Source organism: Macrobrachium nipponense, chromosome 18, assembly GCF_015104395.2.
Source record: "Macrobrachium nipponense isolate FS-2020 chromosome 18, ASM1510439v2, whole genome shotgun sequence".
In the NCBI taxonomy this organism is placed as follows: Eukaryota; Metazoa; Arthropoda; class Malacostraca; order Decapoda; family Palaemonidae; genus Macrobrachium; species Macrobrachium nipponense.
Window position 1 is genome coordinate 69997175 of NC_087211.1, and position 27146 is coordinate 70024320.

The 27146-nt window shown below is 36.8% G+C and overlaps 4 protein-coding genes across 4 annotated transcripts; all 4 read left to right on the forward strand.

Annotated features, from left to right (window-relative positions):
• The first annotated feature begins 366 nt into the window (after positions 1 to 366).
• Positions 367 to 2011, forward strand: LOC135196803 (acanthoscurrin-1-like). Its single transcript, XM_064223592.1, has 2 exons — positions 367 to 408; positions 1116 to 2011. The coding sequence occupies exons 1-2, from the start codon at positions 397 to 399 to the stop codon at positions 1851 to 1853; spliced, it is 750 nt and encodes a 249-aa protein (XP_064079662.1). The 5' UTR covers positions 367 to 396; the 3' UTR covers positions 1854 to 2011.
• Positions 2012 to 8625: 6614 nt separating this feature from the next.
• LOC135196804 (acanthoscurrin-1-like) lies at positions 8626 to 10286 on the forward strand. The gene is made up of 2 exons (XM_064223593.1): positions 8626 to 8698; positions 9394 to 10286. The coding sequence occupies exons 1-2, from the start codon at positions 8687 to 8689 to the stop codon at positions 10093 to 10095; spliced, it is 714 nt and encodes a 237-aa protein (XP_064079663.1). The 5' UTR covers positions 8626 to 8686; the 3' UTR covers positions 10096 to 10286.
• Positions 10287 to 19222: 8936 nt separating this feature from the next.
• On the forward strand, positions 19223 to 21456 carry LOC135196636 (uncharacterized). The gene is made up of 2 exons (XM_064223477.1): positions 19223 to 19297; positions 20449 to 21456. The coding sequence occupies exons 1-2, from the start codon at positions 19286 to 19288 to the stop codon at positions 21454 to 21456; spliced, it is 1020 nt and encodes a 339-aa protein (XP_064079547.1). The 5' UTR covers positions 19223 to 19285.
• Positions 21457 to 24517: 3061 nt separating this feature from the next.
• On the forward strand, positions 24518 to 26467 carry LOC135197126 (acanthoscurrin-1-like). Its single transcript, XM_064224092.1, has 2 exons — positions 24518 to 24590; positions 25294 to 26467. Exons 1-2 carry the CDS (start codon positions 24579 to 24581, stop codon positions 26122 to 26124), a joined length of 843 nt encoding a protein of 280 aa, XP_064080162.1. The 5' UTR covers positions 24518 to 24578; the 3' UTR covers positions 26125 to 26467.
• The last annotated feature ends 679 nt before the right edge of the window (positions 26468 to 27146 follow it).

The following is a 27146-nucleotide window of genomic DNA, read 5'->3' on the forward strand; positions in this document are numbered from 1 at the left end:
TTTATGATTATTTATGATTATTTGCTTCTGCCTAACACACCAGGGAAGGGAATTATACCTAGAAAATTGAAAACACTAGATTATTCTTCAGTTGAAAGTTTTATGTGTTAACGCTTCGAGATATTGTCCAGAGCGTTGGAGGAAATATTCCAGCATGTTTATAAAAAATAATCTATTAGCACAATCGATTCCGAAGGACATTAGGAGCGTGGAAGAATTCAGGGTAAATGTGACCACAGGGACCTTACCCTTCCAACTTCAGGACTTGGGTGGGGCTGAGGATTAGCGGAGAAAGGTTATTATTCTTTTTTTATAAATGCTGTGACTGCGTATAAAAGGCCAATTTTCCTCTCCACTCGTCATAACCTCACCATCCCTCGTCCTGCAGAGACCACCATGAGAGCCTTGGTAAGTTCCAACTCTCCAAGTTTTAAAGTTGATCAATATTTGAGTTTCTGTTCTGGCTATCTGATTTAGTCTTCCATTTGTCAGCTGTCTAAAACTGCAGATACAGACCGCATGCAGAGAACCTTACTTGGCACACTGTAAACTTGAAAAAAGCTCTTTGGAACGTATCATTTCGAGCTTCTACAAACATATTGCTTTTCTCCTTTTACTTTCCTTTATCATCTTTTGTCCTCTTCCTGCTTTGCTGTCTAGTTCCTTCAACTTTATTTTGTTTCAGTTTTCTCCTTCCATTGAAGAAAATATCCTTCGAAGGAGCCGATTGCCAATCTAACAAGATTGCGATTTAGTCTCGTTACACCAATTCATAAGATGAAGAACTTAAATGTTTAATGTTACTAAGTAATGGTAATGATACAGCTTATCCTGATTATGGTTGTTAAGTCTTCACTGTCGATGATTTAACCTATGATGGCAGCAATTTGCTTTATAACTGTCATTAGAATCATATCTCTATTTTAGTAACTAGTTTGTAATACCCCAAAAATACATTATTATATAGTTATATTTCATAATTTTAATTGCAGTGGTTCCATCGACGATTTTTAATAAAATACTTATTTTCTTTGTATTGCAATAAACCTTCACATATTGTTATCATATTTAATTGATCGTATTTTTATGTCGTAAATAAAACTTCCCTTCTACAGATTGGAGTGCTGTTGGTAGCCTTAGTGGCTGCAGAGCAGAAACGTTCAGCTGACCCTGGAATTGGCTATGGGGGACTTGGTGGCCTTGGCCTAGGAGGACTGGGTTATGGGGGACTGGGTCATGGAGGGCATGGACTTGGTGGTCTTGGCTATGGCTTAGGCCTGAATGCTGGATACGGAGGTGGATACGGAGGCTATGGTGGCCTCTTAAGTGCAGGCAACTACGCCAATGGATACAGCCACTCCACTGGATACAACCATGGAAACAACATTCTAACTGGATACGGAGGATTGGGAGGACTGTCACACGGCCATCTTAACAAACACTTGCTCGGCAAACGAAGTGCTGATCCTGAACCAGGTTTAGCTTATGGAGGACTCGGCGGACTTGGAGGACTTGGCCATGGAGGACTTGGCCATGGAGGCATTGGCCATGGAGGCCTTGGTCATGGAGGGCTCGGCTATGGAGGTCTTGGTCTTGGTGGATTTGGCCATGGAGGCCTTGGACTTGGAGGGCTTGGCTATGGAGGCCTAGGGCACGGTGGACTAGGTCATGGCTTAGGCTTTAATGCTGGATTCGGTGGAGGATTTGGTGGCCATGGTGGTCTCTTGGATGCCGGTAACTATGCCCATGGATACAGTCACTCCACTGGGTACAGCCATGGAAATCATATTGGAAATGCCCACAAAGGATTGGGTGGAGTGGCCCATGGGCACAAAAAAATCATAGGGAAATAAAATGATATTTCTTAGGCTTAACAAGAACCAGAACGTTGGTGTTTCCAGTGAAATAACGAGTCCAGACGGTTAATGTATGCTTGATATGAAAACCTAATCTCTCAGGTTTCTTGATCTATGTAAAAATGCTTTCTGAAAGAATATATATTTTAGACCAATTCATTGTTTACTTCAAATCCTCTTTTATATAAATTAGCTGTCTAAATTGATGTATGGGAATATAATACACGCATGATAGCCTAGGAATTTGGTCTTTTCTGCATTACCTGCAATTCCAGGATTTGCAACTTTTGGTTGAATAGTATGTAAATTTTTAAAATACAAATATTTTTTAATTATTACCAACTTCATTTGACAATGATCCATGTGACGTAAACCTTTAAATAAGGAATGCCTACAACCTAGAATAACAGAAACAGATGGGAAAATGAAAGAAAGATAAATAAAAATGTTTGAAGAATAATAGAAACAAGAATCACATATGAAGTATATTATATAGTGTTGATTAAATCCTGATATTTAACACTGAAATGAAATATTTAGAAATGGAAACATATAAAATATAGTTCATTACACCTTCACTAATAAAAATTGAAGGTACATCCAAACTTCAAGGGTAGAGGAGAAAAAAGCTTGGTAAAGACAGTCCCGTAATATGGAATCAACATTTACATGAATGGCCTTTTCCTTTTGTTTTATGTCAAAATATACTTCTAGTCATTGAATATACAAAATTATCTATATGACTTTGATACATATACTAATTTCTTCCTTGAATTGCAGGAGTCAGAGGTAATAATAATAACAACAACAACAAGAGCAGAGGCTTGCAGACCAAGTAAGGAACATAGAGAAAAAGAAATGGCTCTCCCCAACAGAAAGAGAAGAACTGGGAAGGGAAATGTCACACGACAACGAATTACATGAAGACGAACTGAGAGACGATGCCACAGAAGACGACAGGAATGATGAGGTATCAAACAACGACACACGAAGAAACACCGACGAAGTAACAGAGAGGACGGAATGGGTAGAAAAGATTAGACAATGGATGGAGCCAGATACAGAGAGAACAAAGATCCCCTCCATGAAAGCCTACAACACCAAGAAATTGAGGGAGAAAACAAGTGAGGTCAATGAAATACTGGGCATAATACAGACCACCAGTATCACAGAAACAAATAACTTGACATATGCAGGAGCAAGATTAGTAGCAGAACTGATGGGAATTCGAACACCAAACACCACCAGCACAACCCAACCCAACAGAAACTAAAACAGCAAACCTCCTTGGAAAAGGCGCCTGGAAAAGCAAATCATGTGATGAGATCTGACTTGAGTAAACTGAATGAGATGGCAGAAAAAAGGCTAAGAAGCAAGAAAACAAGGGAGGAACTCAACGAGAAAATACAAAGTACAAGAGAGGGATTAAACAACACAATAGAAGATGTAAAACAGAGGCTTAAGGCCAAAGCACATAAGATCCAACGGTACATGAACAGGAATAAGGGATACCAACAGAACAAACTATTCGGAACCAACCAGAAAAGACTATACAGCCAACTAAGAGGGGAAGACAACCACCCAGAAATTCCTGAAGCCGAACCAAGTAAGAGACTCTGGGAAAACATATGGAGCAATCCGGTATCACACAACAAACATGCAACATGGCTCCAGGAAGTCAAGGAAGAAGAAACAGGGAGAATAAAACAAAGATTCACAGAGATCACGACTGACACAGTCAGACACCAACTAAAGAAAATGCCAAACTGGAAAGCCCCACGTCCCGATGAAGTCCATGGATACTGGCTCAAAAACTTCAAGGCCCTACACCCACGAATAGCAGAACAACTCCAGCATTGTATCTCTAATCACCAAGCACCCAAATGGATGACCACAGGAAGAACATCCTCAGTACAAAAAGACAAGAGAAAGGGAAATATAGCCAGTAACTACAGGCCTATCACCTGCCTACCAATAATGTGGAAGTTACTAACAGGTATCATCAGTGAAAGGCTATACAACTACTTAGAAGAGACAAACCCATCCCCCACCAACAGAAAGGCTGCAGAAGGAAGTGTAGGTACATAAAAGACCAGCTCCTGATAGACAAAATGGCAATGAAGAACAGTAGGAGAAGGAAAACCAACCTAAGCATGGCATGTATAGACTATAAGAAAGCCTTTGAAATGATACCACACACATGGCTAATAGAATGCCTGAAAATATATGGGGCAGAGGAAAACACCATCAGCTTCCTCAAAAATACAATGCTCAACTGGAATACAATACTTACAAGCTCTGGAATAAGACTAGCAGAGGTTAATATCAGGAGAGAGATCTTCCAGGGCGACTCACTGTCCCCACTACTCTTCTTAGTAGCCATGATTCCCATGACAAAAGTACTACAGAAGATGGATGCCGGGTACCAACTCAAGAAAAGAGGCAACAGAATCAACCATCTGATGTTCATGGACGACATCAAGCTGTATGGTAAGAGCATCAAGGAAATAGATACCCTAATCCAGACTGTAAGGATGGTATCTGGGGACATCAGGATGGAGTTTGGAATAGAAAATTGCGCCTTAGTCACCATACAAAAAGGAAAAGTAACGAGAACTGAAGGGGATAAAGCTACCAGATGGGAGCAACATCAAGCACATAGATGAGACTGGATACAAATACCTGGGAATAATGGAAGGCGGGGATATAAAACACCAAGAGATGAAGGACACGATCAGGTAAAAATATATGCAAAGACTCAAGGTGATACTCAAGTCAAAACTCAACGCCGGAAATATGATAAAAGCCATAAACACATGGGCAGTGCCAGTAATCAGATACAACGCAAGAATAGTGGAATAGACTAAGGCAGAACTCCGTAGCATAGATCAGAAAACCAGGAAATATATGACAATATACAAAGCACTACACCCAAGAGCAAATACGGACAGACTATACATAACACGAAAGGAAGGAGGGAGAGGACTACTAAGTATAGAGGACTGCATCAACATCGAGAACAGAGCCCTGGGGCAATATCTGAAAACCAGTGAAGACGAGTGGCTAAAGAGTGCATGGGAAGAAGGACTAATAAAAGTAGACTAAGACCCAGAAATATACAGAGACAGGACAATGACAAACAGAACAGAGGGCTGGCACAACAAACCAATGCACGGATAATAAATGAGACAGACTAAAGAACTAGCCAGCGATGAAACATGGCAATGGCTATAGAGGGGAAGGCTAAAGAAGGAAACTGAGGGAATGATAACAGCGGCACAAGATCAGGCCCTAAGAACCAGATATGTTCAAAGAACGATAGACGGAAATAATATCTCTCCCATATGTAGGAAGTGCAATACGAAAAATGAAACCATAAACCACATAGCAAGTGAATGCCCGGCATTGCACAGAACCAGTACAAAAAGAGGCATGATTCAGTAGCAAAAGCCCTCCACTGGAGCCTGTGCAAGAAACATCAGCTACCTTGCAATAATAAGTGGTACTAGCACCAACAAAGATCCTCTGGGACTATGGTATCAGAACAGATAGGGTGATATGTGCAAATAGACCAGACGTGACGTTGATTGACAAAGTCAAGAAGAAAGTATCACTCATTGATATCGCAATACCATGGGACACCAGAGTTGACGAGAAGGAGAGGGAAAAAATGGATAAGTATCAAGATCTGAAAATAGAAATAAGAAGGATATGGGATATGCCAGTGGAAATTGTACCCATAATCATAGGAACACTAGGCACGATTCCAAGATCCCTGAAAAGGAATCTAGAAAAACTAGAGGCTGAAGTAGCTCCAGGACTCATGCAGAAGAGTGTGATCCTAGAAACGGCGCACATAGTAAGAAAAGTGATGGACTCCTAAGGAGGCAGGATACAACCCGGATCCCCACACTATAAATACCACCCAGTCGAATTGGAGGACTGTGATAGAACAAAAAAAAAAAAATAATAATAATAGTGCAGGATTAATGACCTTTATAATGCAAATATAGTGGTAAACAGTATGGACAATTCATAATCTTGTCAACATCTCTTTTTCTTTTCAAAACAAAGGAATTATTACAAAATGTTTATTAAGATCTAATAAAAAATGTTTTATTTAAGCCTCATTCATTAGGCAGGTAGGTTGGACATACACACACACACACACACACACACACACACACACACACACACACATATACACACCACACACACATATATATATAATATATATATATATATATATATATATATATATATATATATATATATATATATATATATATATATATATATATATATATATATATATATATATATATATATATATATATATATATCCAATGTAGCACGAAGGAACACGTATTTGGGAATATCCTTAAATCCACGGTAGAAAGGAAAGTGAAACAAGTACTTTCATAGTATATTCTACATTTTCAAGTTCAGTTCGAACTTGAAAATGCAGAATATACTACGAAAGTACTTTTTCCAAGTCCTTGTTTAACTTTCCTTTCTAATATGGATTTAAGGATATATACTATATATATATATATATATATATATATATATATATATATATATTTATATAGTATACGTATATATATTCTTGTGAGAATCCTGAAATTGATCCCATTCTTATTTCGGGTAAGGGGAAAAGACCTTCCCCTTTATGATAACTTCATTACCCATCTGGGGAAGTGAGCAGTAAATTAGGCTTCATAATATTAAGACTGTGGAGCCAACCACAGGGCACTTCCGGGCCATTCAGCGCTTGAGACATTGAGAAGCGGAAGTTAGAGTGGTTGGACACCAAGATAAAGAGAACCAGACAATAAAGGAGATGACGCACAAGGATCTAAAGGTCGAACTGGGAGAAAATGAACATGTCAAATATGTCAAATACCTTATGGTCAGATATTTGACATATTTGACAGGTTCACCGGTCCCCAATGCTTATCTCTCTCTCTCTCTCTCTCTCTCTCTCTCTCTCTCTCTCTCTCTCTCTCGCAAGGGTAATGTAAGATGTATTTGAAATTATATTATATCACACTGGAGATGTTGATAGCACTGATGAAGAAAGGGAGCAGGAATCTATGTGAAGAAAGACACTTATAAGTTGGTGTAACTAAGGGATAAATTGAAGATACAAGCATCCTACATAATATTCGCTGATGACACAACACACTTACGGAGCAGTAAATTCAGTATCTGGTAGTTAATAACCTATGAAAGGTAAACACCCAAGTTAAAGAAGGCTATAGACCAGCAACCTCATGCCAAAAGACTTGTTGTAAATTAGAGCGTTAATTCTATCTTTTCCTAACTAATCGATATACGAAAGATTAACAGTGGAAATATTTAACCGCATTTAGGCATGGTTCAGAATAATAGAAAAAATAAATAAATAAAAAATACAGGGCAGTGGTCACTGCCAGGTTATTTTCTATCTACAGAATCATATGAACCCTATTTACAAAGAACCTCCACAACATTAGCACTTACGTATACTTGCATAGTATATGGTAATTAATAAACTATGAAAGGTTACACCTAAGTTAAGAAAGGGTATAGGACCAGCAACCTCATGCTAAAAGACTTGCTGTAGATAAGAACGTCAATTCTATATTTTTCTAACCAATCAATTGACGAAAGAATAACAGTGGAAATATTTAACCACATACAACCATGGTTCAGAAAAAAAAAAAAAATTGCAGGACAATGATCACTACCAGGTTATTTTCCAGCGACATAATCTTTGAACACTATTTGCAAGGAACTTCCACAACATTAGCACTTACGTATACCTACACAGAAGGCCTATCAGTGCTAAGTCAAACCCCATACGAACTCTGCACCATCACCTAAGTCTCAAACAATTTGGATGTTATGGCCCGTCTCCTTTTCCTCTTTCATTCATACGCTGACATTTTACACTTCTTTCGTATCTAATAGTAATTTTTCTTTCCTTAGAGGTGAATCATAACAAAATACTACGATGTATCCCTTCATAAAGGCTTAACTTTTTTACCACCTCTGCGTATCATCAAACTTTTGAACGTTGGCAATTTTTTATGAAGAAAACGCTTCATTTCGTAATTTTTTTCTTCAATTTGAACTCAGCAACCACCTTCACTTCCTTAAAGAAGAGTTTTCTCAACAGTTCCTTCACATATTATCACTGTGGCTTCCATAATTTGTCATAGTTCGTGTATAGATTTTCTCTTTTATCATCAAAACCTCTTATATAACTTTTTATAACGAACACTTGAACTAAACCTACCTCCTCCTTGTCTACCTAACACTGTTCTTCCCATTTCAATATCCAGGTGAGTGCCTCTGTAAAGTTTGATGCCTCTAAGACAGTTTCTACTAATTAAGGTTTCTCTCTTATTAATTGGTTTTTTTGCGATAGAAATGTAAGTAAACTCACTTCCATCAACTGTTCTGATTTGACCTCAGAATTTCCCCGGGGAGATTTTACTGCATAAGATACTCATAAATTTCAGTTTCATTACCCTGAATGCCACATAAATTATGATCACCTGATTTATCCTGCGCTGGCGAAAACATTTAAGAATTTTCTGAAAAAATAGACAAACGTTCGACAGAAATCAAGGTAATTAGCGGTAAAAGAATTCAGTGTCATTGTTACCTTCCCGGAGGACTGTGGGGGTGTGGTTAGGGTCTTTCAGAAAAAAAATATATAGTTTTAATTTTTTTTTTTTTTTTTTTACCATTTCCCGATTGTATATAAGAGGCGATCATCAGCCAAAGAACTCATAACCCAACTGTCCCTCATCCAGCTGAGATCAGTAACACGTAGGACCATGAGAGTCTTGGTAAGTAAGGAGGTGTCACCTGAGAGAACACTGACTTTGAAGTTTGTTGGGTAAAATGTTACGGTAGTCTACAAGGAGCATAGGAGGTTTTAGTTGTGTTGATAATATTTAGCTCTTAGAGGAATGCTTGAAGGTAAAATATTAAGAAGTAAGAGCTTGGACATTTGTAGAAATTCTTTAACTTTCATTTTCTGAATCTTTTAGAGTTAACCATTTGAACTATGATTTTCTTATGTATTCCACTCCTGAAGAATCAACAGACACAATATGTTGATAGCAGAACTTTGAAGGATAACAAATAATATCCTACCATGAGAGTGACTGTAGCCGCCGCTTTTCATCAAAGAGTGTTAAAGTTAGAGCCACTTATTAGCTGTTTTGAATAATTTCCAAGGATAACGTGATAGATATAACGATATTTTAAATGTGAAATAATGATAGTATTAAGATCAATTCCAGTCTTCAAACTTCAAGATGCTTCTGTACATGTTGCTTAAACTTTGCGTTATTTTATAAAGATTGTATATATATATATATATATATATATATTATATATATATATATATATATATATATATATATATATATATGTGTGTGTGTGTGTGTGTGTGTGTGTGTGTGTGTATATATATGACAAATTAAATATTTTCATTATTAGTTTTTTTATGATCCAAAGAAAATTTTGTTTCTTTCAGATTGGAGTCCTGTTGGTAGCCTTGGTGGCTGCAGAGCAGAAACGTTCAGCTGACCCTGGAATTGGCTATGGGGGACTTGGAGGCCTGGGTTATGGTGGCCTTGGAGTTGGAGGCTTGGGTTATGGAGGTCTGGGCCATGGAGGGCTCGGGCATGGTGGTCTTGGCTACGGCTTAGGCCTTAATGGTGGATACGGAGGTGGATATGGAGGCTATGGTGGCCTCTTGAGTGCTGGGAACTATGCCAATGGATACAGCCACTCCACTGGATACAACCATGGAAACCACATTGGAAACCAATATGGAGGTCTGGGTGGGCTCTCACATGGCCATCTTAACAAACACACGCTCGGCAAACGAAGTGCTGATCCTGAACCAGGTTTAGCCTATGAAGGACTTGGTGGACTTGGCGGACTTGGAGGACTAGGTTATGGAGGACTTGGTCTTGGTGGACTTGGCCATGGAGGCCTTGGACTTGGAGGACTTGGCTATGGAGGCCTAGGGCACGGTGGACTAGGTCATGGTTTAGGCCTTAATGCTGGATTTGGTGGAGGATATGGGGGCCATGGTGGTCTCTTGGATGCCGGCAATCATGCCCATGGATACAGTCACTCCACTGGGTACAACCATGGAAACCATATTGGAAATGCCCACAAAGGATTGGGTGGACTGGCCCATGGGCACAAAAACATCATAGGAAAGTAAAAGGATATTTCTCATACTTATCAAGTATCAGAAAGTTGGTGTTTCAAGTGAAATGCCTCTTTCTGGAACGTGTTAAGGATACGGCAACCCATGCTTCGGTAAAATATATGATTCCTGTGAATACCCTGAACTCCCAGGTTTTTTAATCTATGTGAAAATGCATTTTGAAAGAAAATATATTTTTAGTCTTATTTATTGTTTACTTTTGAACCTCTTCTACGTAAAATAGCTGTCTGAAGTTATATGAGGACATGTTTGAAAATTGAAAGCTTATGAATTTGGTCTTTCCAAATTTCAATTTCAAAATGTTCAACTTTTCTATCTTTATGAAATGTTTACGTCAGAACAAGAAAGACAAAAATACATAGATAACACGAAAGAAAAATAGGCCAAAATGCAGAAAGATTGATGGAAACAGGAACCACATTTCAAATGTCGCTAGATACTGATGATTAAAACTGATCTGATACTCAATGGCATTATTTTGAAGCGGAATTTCCTTAACATGATTCATTCATCTTCGTTAATGGAATCTGAAAGCACATCCTAACTTCGAAGAGAGAGGGAAAAAATTCTGGCAAAAAAAAAAAAGTGTATGTCAAAATATAATTCTAATTATAAAAGTGGAATATGCAAATGCCAATAATTCTTTGATATAATAATAATTTTTTAAGCTGCAAGAATTTGGATATAATATTGATAATAATTTACGATAACAGGGCAGTTATAATCTCTAGTTTCCTTTTCAAAGTGAATGCAATGAACAGAAAATGTTTTATTAGGCCCATTAATTTGCTCTATTGGTAAAAGAAACTACCCATTAAAGATAATACGCGGAAATATGAGTGATTACCTGAGGTTATAGAGAAGGCAGGGAAAAATTGGTAACACACTAGTCACTCCACTGGCATGTTTAAATATCACAGTTGTCTCTAGTTTATTACCGATTGTGGTTATATAATTGGTCAACACCTCTTCGTGTTTATTACGAGCGAGGTGAAGTCTCACTGGAAACGGGCTCATTTCTGACGGCCCGGCCGCATATTTCTCAAGTCTGGAAGAGTTTAGGGATGGGGAAAATTAGGACCAATCAAAGCGCTTGGAGCTGATCCATGACGTCACAAGCCACGCCTTTTAGCTCCCTCCTCAGTCTTATATCCATTACTGCCGCCAGTCACGATGTCGAAGAAATACTTTCTTCTCAATTTCAGTTTACGGCTTGTATGACATATAGCTTACATTGTAATCAGATATGTCTAAACATAATGCAACACTAATTTAACAACAACATATTCTTCAAATGAGATACACCGTGAAACATATTATGCGTTATTGGCTTCTCTCTCTTGTAAATAATATTTTCACATCGCGAATTTCTAAACTATATACATGAAAATGCATGTTTAAAGCCATTTATAAAGAGTTGCGATAACTCATGGGATGAATCAAACAATATACAAGATGATAAAAATGATGGTATCTGACCTGTTTGTAGGGGAAGATAGAGAGAGGGAGTAGGCTTGCAATACAGATTTCTATGTACATATGCTATTTCGTAGTAATGCACATTACTGGGCATTGGCTATTTCGTAGTAATGCACATTACTGGGCATTGTATAAAAGCAATATACTGATCATTAGTAGGCCATGAACAGGAAGCAGACTGATATAGGCCCTACTATTTTCAGGGACACAGTTTCAGCTTCATTCATTAAATTATTTCAAGAGCTAATGTGCCCTTAAGGAAACCTAAGGAAACCTACGGTTTTGTTATTTTGGCGATCTAAGTTAGCCTACTGTAACCAAATATAGTTACGAGACAAATTCATCCTGTCAGTAGCTAATCTGATTACGGTTGTTTTTCAAGGTGTACCTGATAAGCTGTAGTAAAAAATTGCCTTTTTGAGGTGGATTCCGTTTCCATAAAACCTTCCAGATGTCCTTACCTGATTGGGCCTTGTCATTCATTGCGTACAAATATATAAAAAGTTTTTATTGAAAATTTTTTGCTTTTCATTTTTACTTTTCATACATTGCGTACAAACAAATAAAAAGTGATAATATAATTCAGTATTGAATATTTTTAGCAAGCCATTACGTGATTTTTGCTTAAAATTAATTGTGTACAAAGAAAACACTGTTATTTAATTTATTTAATATTTTTAGCAAACCTTTCGTACTTGTCATTCATTGTGTGCAAAGAATCAAAATGAGTATTTCATCAGTATGTAATACTTTTAGCAATTATAGGAGTACAGTATACAACCTATTTACGGAGTTACAGTAGACTTTTTACTAAGCTGAACTAGAGCAGAATTGATGCATAAATTTATGAGAACTGCGATTTGCTTTAAAGTAAATATGAATGACATTTTTTTTTCAATTCTTTCAACAGAAAATCGTATGCAAATATTCAACATGTATTAATTAAAGCCAGGGATAACGGTAGTATATGAGTATACTACCATTTCTTCATCCAAGCTCACACTCAATGGCTAAATGTCTGCCTTAAATTAAGTGCATAATTTTTATTTTATTTTTTTACACATAGATTTTTGGCATTATGCCAACCACTGGGGCAACTAAGGCCATTCAGCGCTGAGACGGAAATTGACAGTAAAAGCTTTGAAAGGTGTTACAAGAGGAAACCTCATAGCAGTTGCACTATGAAGCAATTGTTAGGAGAGGGTGGACAATAAGATGGAAGAAAGAGAATATGAACGGAGGTAACAGTAAAATGACTAAAAGTAGTTGCAGCTAGGCACCGAAGGCACGCTGCAAAGAACTTAAGTAATGCCTACATTGCACCGAATGAGGGGTAACTGACGGTACTATCTCTTTATGGGATGCATAAATTGGTCATCAAAACTGTATCCTCCACATTTCTTTTAAGCATAAGGCAATTATTATTTTAGTTCTGTACATAATACCTTTTTATAGCCTGAAACAACAGGCAGTAACGCCTGAAAAACGTTCCATGCTCCATGCTTTTAAAATCGTCACCTTCAAAGTCCAAGATTCTTGATGAGAGTCGAAGTCCCGCGAAGTTCTTGGCCTCCTGTCTGTAGTGCCAATTACAGGTCATATACCATCATTTTTACCATACCATCAAGTTTATCATCTTATGTATTTTTTATTCATACCATTTGTTATCGCAACTCTTTCTCTTTGGCATGAAACATACAATTTCAAGTATATAATTTAGTAACTCGCAATGAAAATATTATTTACGCAGTAAATATCGACTTTGCGAGCAGGAATTAACAGGCACTGAGCACTATTACCAAGAGGGAGAAGCCAATAACGCTTAATATATTTCATAGTGTATCTCATTTGAAGAACATATTGTTTACTGAATTAGTGTTGCAGTATGTTTATATATCTCTGACTAAAATGTATGGGTCATACAAGCCGTAAATTGTGAAATAGGGAAGTTTTTCCTCGGGCATTGTGATTGGCAATAATGGTTATGGGACCGAGTGTAGCTTAAAGGCGTGGCTTGTGACGTCTTGGTCAGCTAGCTCCACGCGCTTTGATTTGTCCTAATTTTCCCCATCCCTAAACTCTTCCAGACTTGGGAAATATGCGACCCCCGGCCCCACGGCTATTCATATCTCCAAAAAGTATTGAAGATAAAAGGAAAATTCTTTCGGCAGATAAAACCTTACATCTTTATATTTCATCCAGTATAAGATTCATTTTTAATTCTAATTTTAATATCATAAATTCACATTTAAATAATGTTTTAATTATTGCCTTAGTCCTGACGCTATTCAAATGCAAATATCGCCAAAAGTATTGAAGATATCAGAAAAATTCGTTCGGCAGATAAAACCATATAAATTTCAATTTAATTCCATATAAGATTTATTTTCAAATCATCAGTCTTACTGGAAACGGGCTCATTTCTGACGGCCCGGCCCGGCCCGGCCCAGCATGGCGTGGCATGGCCCAGTCCTAACGCCATTCAAATGCTAATATCTCCAAAAGTATCGAAGATAAAAGAAAAATTCTTTCGGCAGATAAAGCCTTACATCTTTCAATTTCATCCCATATAAGATTTATTTAGGACTATTTGAAATGCAATTAACGATAACAATTATGAAGCAGAGAGCTCAGAGATACCTCGTTAACCCTTTGATGGTTTAACTTGAAGCTTTGCGACTTATCGCCTTCAGGGCGTCCTACTGGTCTGATAGAGTTGATGTCTTTATATATTAATGATTATTTTTTGTTAATAAAATATGCAGCCTTTCAGTATTCTGTGACATTTTATTTTAGATGCCTACCAGTTTCTCCTACATAAAAAAAAAAGGTAGCTTTTACACTTAACTCAGTATACAATATACATCAGGGGTAATATCGTTACCAGGAATCTTAAATTAATTTTCACAACGTTATTGAAATAAAATGTAAAGAGATCAATAGGTTTCCTTAGCTTTCAAATAGTTTCGGTTGGAGATTGAATGACCTCGACCACCTGTTTATATTTCAGCTCAGTAATGCCATTAGGGGGAATTGTCTTATGTTCAATATGCATGTATGCATGTATGTATGTATGTATATGTATATATTGTATGTAGTATATGATATATGTATATATATATTATTTTTATATATAGTATAGATATATATATATATATATATATATATATATATAAAAAAACTTATAAGATTTTCGCTCCTGGTTGGCTCTAGTTTAATAATGAAGAGGACAGCGAGAAGACTGGAGATCATTTCTTCTTTTTATTTACACCTACGTTTCGGGAATCCTTTCCCATCTTCAGAGTAATAAATAAACTAATAATTAAAAGAAATATAGTTTGTCATTAAGCTAAAAGAAAAATAAAAACTACAAAGTGACTTTAAGCTAAAAGTAAATTAAAACACTGAATAACTTAGTAAAATAGCAGATCCAAAATCAAGAAAAATAAAATAAAAATTGAAAAAATAAACAAAGACAGCGTTATGCCAGACTTACTGTTAAGAGGTTTGGTTGTTAACTGATGGAAAATATCATAGTCAAAAGGTATAGTTAGAGGAATCAAAAACAAGGGGGAGAGAGAGAGAGAGATGTGAGTAATAGGCAGTTAGGCAATATGTAATGGTGTGGAGGTAGTTTGGTTGTTTAAGGTAGGAGACAGTTTCTTGATGTAGAGATTCTAAAAGAAGGAGCGAAAGACAAGCAGCAGTTTGACAGAGTATTTTGAAATTATTATACATAACGTCAGTTTTATATGAATTTGAATGGTTTCTTATGGCCGAAAATTCTTTTGATTTTAAAATGCAGCCAGTGCGATAACTGACACCTCTATGAGAATCGATGCGGACTTTCAGTAAGCGTCGGGTAGATCCGACTTAATTTCCAAAATTACATTTTGGAAAAGTATACTCATACACAACGAAAGAACGCATCAACTCCGGAAGGGTGTCTTTGAATTTAAAAAGTCAGCCTACTGTTAAAGGGTTGTTGAACACAAATTTGAAATGAACATAGGGGTACAAAGTGCTTAGCGCTGTTGTCAGTTCACGTCTAAAGGCTGCATTTTTTACAAATTGCAATGAAAAATACATTAATTTCTTCGGAACTTGAGGACACAATAAACTGGGCTGATAAATAGTTTAAAAACTTTTTTACAATTTTGTCAAAGAGGTCAGAAGGATAACAGTTATTCTTAAAACATACTTTAAGAACGGCTATTTCATTATGAAAACTATTCCAATTTGAACACAGGGAATGGGCTATGAATAAAAGCATCTTTGCCGAATTCAGCTTGAATGTCATAGAGCAGTTACTAAAAAAGTTAAGACCCAAACCAGTGTACGTCTTTTTCCTAAAAATACCTGTGAAAAATCTCCCATTAAAACGTGAAATATTTATGTCCAGTAAGTCTGACAGAACGCTGTCTTTGTTAATTTTTTCAATTTTTATTTTATTTTTTCTTGCTTTTGGATCTTTTATTTTACTAAGTTATTCAGTGTTTTAATTTACTTTTAGCTTAAAGTCACTTTGTAGGTTTTATTTTTCTTTTAGCGTAATGACAAACTATATTTCTTATAATTATTAAGTTATTTTAGCATACTTTTTAATATTGTAAAAATTAATTCTACTTATAGCCCTGAAGATGGGAAAGGATTCCCTAAAAATTTGGTGTAAATAAAAAGAAGAAAGGATCTCCAGTCTTCTCGCTGTCCTCTTCATTATAACTTGACCACGAAGTATATAAAACGTGATGCTATGTATAAGTCAAGGCTTTTGCCACAAAGGAAAATTGAAAAGCGAGGTAGCCAAGAACTTTCGGTCTAGCACGACCCTTTACTAAGGCATATCTGATCATACAGAGGAAAAACATAGTAAAAGTAGGCTTAATATCCAAACTGACATTACAAGATTAGCAATAAGGTCGATTTCACTCTACAGAAACGAGGAAACGCCTGAGGGCAAGATAGCGATTTTTAGGCAGCCACTCCTTGGAGGAGCAAAACACGTGGTCAACAGCTGATTCATCCAGAAAACAATACATTTTGAAGAAACAAGGAAGCATATACAAGTTATTACCATGAAATTTACAAAAATGTTCCCAAATAAATGATTGAAAAGACAAAAAAAGGATATAAATATATCGAGCAAGAGAGAGAGAGAGAGAGAGAGAGAGAGAGAGAATAACTATATACATGTGGGACTAATTAATTAGTAGTTCATTTATTTTAAGGTCTTTCATAAACATTTTACAAATATATGGGTCCAAATGGTACATTCCCAGACTAAGATTTAGGTTGCTTTTATTAGTGATTTGTATAATTGCTGATTCCAGTAAATTTCTTGAAACATAATCATTAGATCTAGCAATTACAGAGGCATCGCCCCAATTAATACAATGAGATTTTTCACTCAGATGGGTAAACAGTGCATTTGAAGTCTGGGCTGTTCTAACTGAATACATATGCTGCTTAATACGTACACAAATTTTTACTTGACTGACCAACGTAAAAAGATGGGCAATCCTTACAAGGAATTTTGTAAATGATTTTTTTATTTGTTACAGGACTATTCTTAATTAACAAATCTTTAATGGTATTGTTATAAGAGAACACTACATTAACATTAAACGATTTAAATATTGATCTTATGGTTTCAAATCCACGAAAGTAAGGCAAGCTAAGTACATTTTTAGGCATTTCTTTTTCATTACTAAAGCAACACTATAAAATAAACTTTCTTGTGAGCTTGTTTGATTTTAACATAAATCAATTATATTTGAAGGGGTGGGTAGCAGAGATCGTTTCCTATCTTTTTTATGTATTCCATTTCTTGGTCAAGATATTGTGGACTCGTGATACGCAAAGCACGTAGGAACATAGAAGAAAAAATTGAAATTTTAATATTAAGATGGTGGCCAGAATAAAAATGTACATATGTTAAATTATTTGTGGGCTTTCTATAAATACTGAATTTTTACATGAAATTTCCAGATTCTCTATGTATTAATACATCTAGGAAAAGGGGAGGCATGTTGTTCATTTTCAATTTCAACAGTGAATTTTATGGATAGCACTAAATTATTCAATTTAGACAATAAATCATTTACACTGATACCAACAAGTAAGACTACTAAGATGTCATCTACATATCTGTACCACTTTAAGGGGACAAGTGTGATATTCAGGAGGTGTTGTCTTTCAAAAAATTCCATATATAAGTTTAAAAGGAGAGATGATAAAGGGTTTCCCATGGCCATACCAAATATTTGTTGGTAATATTCTCCATTAAAAATAAATCTGCAATCACAAATACACAACTTAATCAATGAAATTATGTGACTAACGGACATAGGTAATTCATGCAATACAAGTTCATTACTTAAATATTCTAGCACAGAGTCAATAGGGACTTTTGTAAACAAGGAACATACATCAAAACTGACAAAGATATCACTAGGATTTAGTACAATGTTATTTAATTTTTCCGCAAGATCAAGAGAATTCCGGATGTGTGAATTAGATACTTTTTTTTTTGTTGAGTTCCTTCCTCCGTTGTTGGTCTTATTCACTGCCAGTTTTTCCAGTCCCGTTTGCTATAGAATTTAAAGAACCTGATGAACCATAGACGGTTCATAACAATATAATATATATATATATATATATATATATATATATATATATATATATATATATATATATATATATATGGCGATGCAGTTTTTCTAGGGGCCTTGACGGCCTGATCATCAGGCCGTCAAGACCCCTAGAAAAACTGCATCGCCAATATCTTGCGTTCTGACTCGAAGCTCTTAGACATTTGTATATCCTTTCCAACCTAGGTTCCAGTCCATCTATCCAGCACTTTTTAGGTTTTCTTTTCCTACTTCAGCCTAGTTATCTATTCCATAGGATTGAACCATCTCACTTAAGATAAGGGTTTTACCACATTTGGTTATCATCATATTTATTAGCCTTCCAATACTAAGAATTCAGCGACCACATTCCACCCCAATAAAGAAACGTTGGTTCAACAATCGCCTCATACATTGTAACTGTGGCTTACATGTAGCCTCCGACTCTTTTCTAAATCTTCAGCAGAGACCTACTGCTTTCTTTTCATAACCTATTCTGTGAATACCCTCTTTTCATATCTTACTACACGTCCTGCGTAGGTTTTCTCTTTCATCATCAAAACTAACTTAATAAAAACCAGCTGGATACTGTGTGTTAAGTTTGATGCCTCTAAGGCACATTCTTCCAATCAAGGTTTCTCTCCTATTAATTCTTTAATCTTTTTTGTGATGTAAATATAAGCTTACTTGCAACAATTGTTCAGATTTGACCTCAAAATTTCCTTGGGGGAGATTTTACTGCATAAGACACTCGTAAATTTCAGTTTCATTACCCTGAATGCCACATGAATTGCAATCACCTGATTCATCCTGCGTTGGAGAAAACATTTAACAATTTTCTAAAATTAGAGACAAACGTTCAACACAAATCAAGGTAATTAGTGGTAAAAGAATTCAATGTCACTGTCGCCTTCCCCGAGGACTGTGGGGTGTGGCTAAGGACTTTCAGAAAAAAGATATTGTTTTAATAATTTTTTTTGTTTCATTTCCTGATAGTATATAAGAGACTATCTTCAGCCCAGGAACTCATAACCCAGCTGTCCCTCGTCCAGCTGAGATCAGTCACACTTGGGACCATGAGAGTCTTGGTAAGTCAATCATTTCAGCAAAGTTGGTGTCACCTAGAATTCTTTTAGTGTTGTCGGTAGGATTTTACTCATCAGGTACATATGAGGATTCGAATTTGTTTATATTTGTCTTCTTTCAATATTTCATCATTGTTGAACTGAATAGCTACATATATTTTAAATACAGGCTCTTTGATATATCTAGTTAATGTTTTTGTATTTACCCGACAATCATTATGATAGTGGAACTTTGAGAAACATCTGTAAATATCGTATCACAAGAGTTACCGCAAAAGCCACTTTTCATAGGAAAATGTTAAATCTAATATCAGTATTACCTGATAGGGGTAACGATGTCATTAGACCTGCACGCGGTGCACTGTAAGGATTCCTACAAAATGTTTCCAGCGTACCTTTGGTCCATAACTGCACCCTGTTTTTTCCCTTTCACTTTAGCCACTTTCCCTCTTCCTTTCTTCACATCTGCTGTCCAACCTCTCTTACTACTACTTTTCAGTGCAACTGGTATTTTCCCAGTTCCATCTATTGATCCTTCAAATGAATCTTAATCTTGCTGATCTCTCTATCTTCCGGTCAAGCTGCTCTAGAGCCTCTTTTTTTCGCTATTTTAACCACTGAGTGGATTACTGATCCTCCAAGATTGGCTTTACAACCTAATTTTCATAAGATCAAAATTTTATATATACAGAGAGGGCAGTATTTGTTTACTAAATTACCAGGTTCCAAACCTCAGGGCTTTTCTGAAGTTCTTTAATAAAGTTTATGTAACGATAGCTAGATTAAGAATAATTTTATGTACTACACACACACCAACCACACACACGCACACACACACACACCACACACACACACACACATATATATATATATATATATATATATATATATATATATATATATATTATATATATATATAAATCTATATATAAATATCTATCTATCTCTATCTATATATACGTATATATATATATATATATATACGTATATATATATATATATATATATATATATATATATATATATATATATATATATATATATATATATATATATAATATATATATATATATATATAAGCAGTTTTATACATATGAAAATTAGTGCTATTATTTTTATTAAAAATACGATCCAACCAAACTCTCTACTTTCAGATTGGAGCCCTGTTGGTGGCCTTAGTGGCTGCAGAGCAGAAACGTTCAGCTGACCCTGGAATTGGCTATGGGGGACTTGGAGGCCTGGGTTATGGTGGCCTGGGGCATGGAGGACTCGGTTATGGAGGCTTGGGACTTGGAGGGCTTGGTTATGGAGGCCTTGGACTTGGTGGGTTAGGACTTAATGGTGGATACGGAGGTGGATATGGAGGCTATGGTGGTCTCTTAAGTGCTGGAAAAATAAAAAACTTTTTAGCCAATGGATACAGCCACTCCACTGGATACAATCATGGAAACCACATTCTAAAGGAATATGGAGGAGCAGGAGGACTGTCACATGGCCATCTTAACAAACACTTGCTCGGCAAACGAAGTGCTGATCCCGAACCAGGTTTAGCTTATGGAGGACTTGGTGGACTTGGAGAAACTGGGTTATGGAGCCTTGGACTGGAGGACTGGGATTATGGAGGCCTAGGACTTGGTGGGTTAGGCCTTAACGGTGGATATGGTGGTGGATATGGAGGCTATGGTGGTCTCTTGAGTGCTGGAAACTATGCCAATGGATACAGCCACTCCACTGGATACAACCATGGAAACCACATTCTAAACGGATATGGAGGAGCAGGAGGACTGTCACATGGTCATCTTAACAAACACTTGCTCGGTAAACGAAGTGCTGATCCCGAACCAGGTTTAGCCCTTGGAGGACTTGGTGGACTTGGTGGACTAGGCTATGGAGGTCTTGGTCTTGGTGGACTTGGCCATGGAGGCCTTGGACTTGGAGGACTTGGCTATGGAGGGCTTGGACTCGGTGGACTAGGTCATGGCTTAGGCCTTAATGCTGGATTTGGTGGAGGATATGGTGGCCATGGTGGTCTCTTGGATGCTGGTAACTATGCCCATGGATACAGTCACTCCACTGGGTACAACCATGGAAACCATATTGGAAATGCCCACAAAGGACTGGGAGGGCTGTCTCATGGGCACACCAACATCATAGGAAAGTAAAACGATATTTCTCAGACTTAACAAGAGTCAGAAAGTTGGTGTTTCCAGTGAAATGCCTCTTTCTGGAATGTGTTAAGGATACGGCAATCCCTGCTTCGGTATCAAAGACTTAATCCCCAAGGTTTCTTGATCTATGTAAAAATGCATTCTGAAATAATATATATTTTTTATTTCATTTGTGGTTTGCTTTAAAACCTCTTCCAGATAAAATAGCTGTCTAAAGTTATTATATGTGGATGTGTATGGGAATTGAAAGCAAAGGAATTTGATCTTTTCTCTATAGGATTCAGTTACAGAATTTACAGATATTCTGTCTTCATTGAAATTTAAAACAACAAAATACTTATATACCTGTACAATTCTCGATTCCCAAGAATTTATGTAATACAAGACTTGTAAATAAGGGATACCTAAAACCCAGAAAGACAGAGATGGATAGGTTTAATGATAGAAAGGCTGCCAAAAATATAGAAAGATAGATAGAAATAAGAATTACTCCTGAAATATTGAGTTTTACTGATGACCATATCCTGGGTTTTGACATTCATTTGCATTATCTAGAAGAACTTCCTAACTTCAAGTAGAAATAGAAGAATAGTTAATTAAAACATGGTTGTGATGCAGTCAACTTTTGCATGAATGGAATGAATGCAAAATGGTTTATCTAGGCCTCATTTACTTGCTTCTTCGATAAAAAAACTACTCGTTAATAATAATATACACACCAATAGGAGAAATTATTTGACGTGAGGGTGAATAAAGAAAAAAAATGGGATATATATGTGTTATCACTCTGGTTATAAATTAATGGTACTGTTCCATCATGAAAATATGGAGCCTCTATATGTTCAACGATATGGTACTCCAGACTCCTACCAGTTTCCCCTACATAGGGCAAATATTGTATATCTTATTTAACATAAAATAAGGATAGGATCATTACCTGAATTCAAAGATAAAATTTTATTTTTCTTCTAATGTTCTTATCGTAAGGAAAAGAATGCTTATTTATATTGCAAGTGATTTACTTCTAATTTTTGGTAGCATTTAAATGACCTTGCACACCGTTTTCTTTTCAGCTTGGAAACATCATTAAAAGAAACCACGTAATAATTAGAATACTCTCTGAGGCCCTGAGCAATGAATTGTTTGTGTTAGTTATTATACTATGAAGGGTTGTAGTCAAATTAGGAAAAGCTATAAGACCTGCAAACTCATTCCAAAAGATTTGCTGTAAATTAGAATGTTATTTCTCACTTGACCTACTCCAGTGGTTCTCAGACATTTTTGGCCCATCCAGGCTTTCACCACATGTCAGAATATCATCCTACCCCCTTTCCAAATTTTCTTCCTCAAAAGGTGCATTTTATATAATATGCAACAAAACACTAACACAAACACACAAGCTAGCAGAGAGACATAAGTTATATCTTAGTTTTACCAGAACACTGGGCTGAATTGACAAGCTCTCCTAGGGCTGGTCCCGAAAGATTAGATATTTTTACGTGCCTAGGAACCAATTGGTTACCTAGCAACGGGATCTACAGCTTAATGTGGGATCCGAACCACATTATATCGAGAAGTGAATTTCTATCACCAGAAATAAATTCGTCTGATTCAGCGTTGGCCTAGATGAGGATCGACTTCGGACCACCGGATTAGTAACCGAGCACGAAATCCACTCGGCCAACGTGGAACTTCGCTAGCAGAGCGAAAGCCCAGCGTGACCCCCCTCATTGGTGTGGACCAATGCACACTGTGTTTTATGTGGTCCTAGAGCCAGTTTAAGTCTGCCAATCTGTGGTCACAATTCCTGCCCTGAAACTCTGAAATTCCTCTCTAGGGGAGAATTCCCCCTGGTTGAGAACCACTTACGTCCAACCGCCTTAATAGAGAAAAGAGGAACAAAGGGAATATTTACTGGTATTCAGCTGCGGTTCCATATATGTATAAAAAACAAGATAGTTGTCTTTGCCACATGATACTTCACCTGTCGAGTCCTACATGAAATCTATTTGGAGACAGCTAACCAAATATTATCTGGTTCCTATACCTACACAGAAGGGTCATCATCAGTAAGGCAAGCCCCCTATACACATTCGGAGCACACTGTAGTTTCTTTTAATTATGGCTCATCCTTTCCCACCGAAATTCTACCTCATCTATCTAGTACTTTCTTCTCCTCTTTTAGCCTAGCACTTTCTAATTGTACCCCCTTTTTTCTGACCTAGTATAGTTACCTGTCCCTTCTGCAGGACCGAACCACCTTTCCTTTAAGCTACCATTTCTTATCACTTTTATGCATCACCACATTTCTTACCCTTTCTTTTCATTACTATAAATTTATTCTTGAATTCCATGAGTTCAATAACCACATTCCACATCCATGAAGGGGGCTTGGCTTTACATTCAGCTGATACATTCCCAACCATGGTTTCATAAGATGTCAATTCTCCTCTAAATATTTTGTACTGTTCTTGCTTCCCTCTTTTTATCACCAGTTTGGTGAATTATCTCTTTTCATTCACTACCATAGCTTCTATTCAGATTTTCCCCTTTACCGTAAAAAATTCTGACACAACTGTTTTGTAGCAAACACTTGAAATAAATACCCTCTTCCCTGTCTACCAAACACAGTCAAGTTTTAATAATCTAAGACTGCCTTTACCAATTAAAGTTCCTTTCCCACAAAACTGATTATTTGTGGTATCGATGTAAGCACACTTCCATCAACAGCTTGAGTATTCATTTTCCACCAGACATTTCTATGAGAGATTTTACTGCATACGCTAAATTTCTGTCTCACTACCACGAATGTCTCATGGGTTATAATCGCCTGATTCATCCAGTGGTCTTTAAAACTTTTTAAGAATTTTCTAAAAAATAGAGACCAACAATCTACGGAAATCAAGGTAATTAGTGGTTAAAAGAGCTCAGTGTCAGTGTCACCATCCCAGAGGACTGAGGGTGTGGCTAAAGATTTTTAGGAAAACAGATTTTGTTAGTACTTTTTTTATTTTATTTTTTTTACTTCCTGCTTGTATATAAGAAACCGACCTCATCCAAGGAAGTCATAACCCAATCGTCCCTCAGCCTGCTGAGATCAGAAAACACGTGGGACCATGAGAGTCTTGGTAAGTCTACTATTTTCCCAAAACTCAGTGTTACCAGAAAACACTGACAGGCTTTACTGTTAGCGTATTACTTAACTAAAAACGTAGACGACTTCAGTTTTGCTTATAACATCAAGCAGTTAGTGTAATAAAAGAAGGTAAAATGCTTAAACGATAGAGAATGTACGCATGTAAAAATTCTCAAGTTCTATTCACAGAATACTTGTGATTTCACGTTTTGGTTTAAGAGATAAGCTTCTGATATGTGATTTACTTATATACTTGACCAACGCCAAATTTCACCCAGCTACAGTAGCAACACATTGTTATCTTGAATAGGGGCACTCTGACATATCTTTGTATAATTTTTGCATATGCGTACATAATCTCACTCGTACTTTGATTAAATACTAATAAGTCTATTACATCGACAGTGACGGCAACAGTCACTTTTCATAGAGAAAAGGTTAAATTACAATACCGTAACATCTAATTGTTGAATACTCTACACGGACGTTATGACAAAATGCAGGGCTATTTTCATATGTAAAACATTAAAATATATATATTTATTATATTCCCATGTTTTAAACCTCAGGTTTCATCAAAAACTCTTTATCAAATTTCATGTAATTTTAGCTAGAGTATGTATCTGTATCTATTCACAATAAGAAAAATAAAATACTCAGTATTCTTAGGATTTTAGTCATTTTTGTTCTTCCAGATTGGAGTCCTGTTGGTAGCCTTCGTGGCTGCAGAGCAGAAACGTTCAGCTGACCCTGGAATTGGTTATGGGGGACTTGGAGGACTTGGAGGGATTGGACTCCTTGGAGGGTTAGGAGGTCTCGGCCATGGCTTAGGACTCAATGGAGGATATGGTGGTGGGTATGGTGGTTATGGTGGTCTCCTGAGCGCTAGTAATTATGCTAACGGATACAGCCACTCCACTGGATACAACCATGGAAACTACATTGGAAACCAATATGGAGGTCTGGGTGGGATCTCACATGGTCACCTTAACAAACACTTGCTCGGCAAACGAAGTGCTGATCCCGAGCCAGGATTAGCACTTGGAGGACTTGGAGGACTGGGATATGGGGGCCTAGGACTTGGTGGGTTAGGACTTAACGGCGGATACGGTGGTGGATACGGAGGCTATGGTGGTCTCTTGAGTGCTGGAAACTACGCCAACGGATACAGCCACTCCACTGGATACAACCATGGAAACCACATTCTAAACGGATATGGAGGAGCAGGAGGACTGTCACATGGTCATCTTAACAAGCACTTGCTCGGCAAACGAAGCGCTGATCCCGAACCAGGTTTAGCCCTTGGAGGACTTGGTGGACTAGGCTATGGAGGAGGGCTTGCTGGACTTGGTGGACTGGGTTATGGAGGTCTTGGACTTGGAGGGCTTGGATATGGAGGCCTTGGATATGGTGGACTTGGTTATGGAGGCCTTGGACTTGGCGGACTTGGATATGGAGGCCTTGGGCATGGTGGACTTGGCTATGGAGGCCTTGGACTTGGTGGACTTGGAGCTTATGGTGGCTAATGTGATCTCTTGTACGCCAGTAAGTTATCCACATGGATACAGTCGCTTCAATGAATGCATCCATATTGGAAATTCACATAAAGTATTGAGTGGACTGTCACAATGGCACGCTAACTTCGTAGGAAAGTAAATTGCTACTTTTTAGATTGCAAAGAAAATAAAATTGGTTTTCCAGTAAAATGCATCTTTTTGGAACGTGCTGTTATGATAAGCCTGCTTTGGAATGACGGAAAAACGAGTCCAGACTATTGAGATATATTTTTTTGTAAATACTTTAATCTCGTACGGTTCCTATCCTTGTAAAATGCATTTTTTATAAAAAAAAATAAATGTTTTAATCTAATGTATTGTTTACTTTAAAACCTCTTTCAGTTAAAATAGCTGTCTGAAGTTGCTGTACTGGACAGTTGGAAATCGAAGAAGTTGGTCTTTCCTATATAAAATTCACCTCAAGAAGTTCTATTTAGGATAAGATGAGGATTCGCCTAAAACTTCTAAATGCAAAACACCTTAAACCATAGAAGGACAGACAGAGAAAGGGGAGGTAACAGCCAGACTGAATGAAAATCATAATTAGTATGATATAAATACGAATCATATGTGAAATGTCCCTTGATGCTTGTGATTAAATTCTGAATTCTGATATCGAATTAAATTACATGAAAAGGAATTTCCTAAATAGGCTTCATTACGTTTGAAAAAACAAATGAAAAGAGCACTTCTACTTCAAATGGAAAATGTAAAAAAAAGCAGATAAAAGCAAGGATCTATGACAAAACAGCATTGACAAGAATCGTGTTGTCATTTGTGTTGTTAAAATACATTCTTATCGGAAACGTGGAATATACAATTTCAAGAATACTTTGACACATAAATACTTAATGTCCTTGGGTTATAGAATTCAGATATAACAATAACTGTGATAATGATGATATAGGATATAAGATCATTGAAAATAAATGCAACTGCAAAAATTTGAGGAATCGTAAACTTTACTAATAATGCCCTTTTCTTTATCAAAA